This window comes from Volvox carteri (genome assembly GCF_000143455.1).
Source record: "Volvox carteri f. nagariensis unplaced genomic scaffold VOLCAscaffold_129, whole genome shotgun sequence".
Lineage (NCBI taxonomy): Eukaryota > Viridiplantae > Chlorophyta > Chlorophyceae > Chlamydomonadales > Volvocaceae > Volvox > Volvox carteri.
This window is the reverse complement of record NW_003307672.1, coordinates 32,622-33,956: the sequence shown is the minus strand read 5'-3', so window position 1 is coordinate 33,956 and position 1,335 is coordinate 32,622. Positions and strand designations below refer to the sequence as shown.

General features: G+C 63.1%; 1 protein-coding gene across 1 annotated transcript in view; it reads right to left on the bottom strand.

Annotated features, from left to right (window-relative positions):
* The window catches only part of VOLCADRAFT_70522 (uncharacterized protein), a gene marked incomplete at both ends in the record, with an annotated part of 7,523 nt that extends 6,857 nt beyond the window's left edge, over positions 1 to 666 (bottom strand). Inside the window, one exon of the mRNA XM_002959149.1 lies at positions 270 to 666. Within this exon, the coding sequence (XP_002959195.1) occupies positions 270 to 666 (397 nt within the window). The remainder of the gene's footprint in view (positions 1 to 269) is intronic.
* Positions 667 to 1,335: the final 669 nt, after the last annotated feature.

Below are 1,335 nucleotides of genomic sequence, written 5' to 3'. Positions count from 1 at the left end.
ATCAACAGGGGTGTAAGTGCACCGCAGCAATAGCAGCAGCAGCAGCAGCAGCAGGGACATAATGATGATGATGATGACGACGGGTCGGTTCAACTGGAGGTGGAAGGAGGTGGAGTGGTGGAGGCGCCGGAACTGTTCCCGTTCTGATCCCCCCCCCCCCGGGTAGCCCGGGTGGCCCGGGTAGGGTGCGGTACCCAATTCACATGCTCCCCATACACACCACCCTCCTCTTTTCCTTCCCAAACTTAACCCGCCTCCTCCCTCTCCACCTCCCCCCAAACCGCATCCCGTCTCCTCCAGCTCCACCTCTACCTGGTCGAATGCGTCGCTGAGTGAGTGCGCCGGGTCGGTGGACACCACCAGGGTGGGCACGCCCTCGGAGGCGAACCTCACGGCCAGGGAGGCGGAGCAGGAGGTCTTGCCCACACCGCCCTTGCCACCCAGAAGGAAATACTTGGGGCGGTCGGAAGGCCCTTTGGGGGCCCGGGGGGCAGACGGACGGGGTGGACGGGGTGCGATGGAGGCGAGGTGAGGCGAGGGCGGATTTAGGAAGTGAAGAGTCAAATATCCACCGAGGGGGTTGTGGAGGGGGTTGTGGAGGGGCGAGCTGAGGCGGGGTTGGGGCAATGGAACAACGCAAACTGCGTTTGGGGCCGGGGCCGGCATCGCGGCGAGGGGGAAATGTCCTGTGTGTTTTGTTGAGTACGACACATCTATAGGACGTGGCGGTTGAGGTATAGCAGAGAGGTGAGGAGTTCGTGAATGATTGTACGGACGTACCCGCATTCATGCTGTCGTACACGTCCTTCCACACGACATTGCCGAAATACGACAATGCAGGCACGCCACGCACTTCCAGATCCACCATGGGGGCGATGACCTGGAGGGGGGGGGGATCAGGGTGCGGTAAGCGGGTGGGGCAGTCAGGCCACATGCCACCCCAGGGCAAAACGCAGCACGCCCCCCTCGTCCCCAAACAGCCCCTCTGGTTGGCCCCCCCGGCCCCAGTGTTGGATGCTCCTTCCGGACTCTTAAAACACACACACCACACTACCTTCACTTCCCGTCCCCGGGTAAACATCCATGCAACTTTACCCCTTGTGCCGGCCCGCTGCCAATACACACACGGACAGACAGACGGATGCGCGCCGCCACGCCGCGCCGCCTCACCTTCCTCAGCGGCCTCAGCGCGGGGTCCCCCGCCACCATTTCCAGCGCCGCAATCTGGTCCTTCATTTTCATGCGGAGGTAGGTGTCCCCCTGGGAGGGACCTACAACCTGAATGGAGGAGGGGGAGGGGAAGGGGGAGAGGGAGTTGAGAGGGAGGGGGAGGGG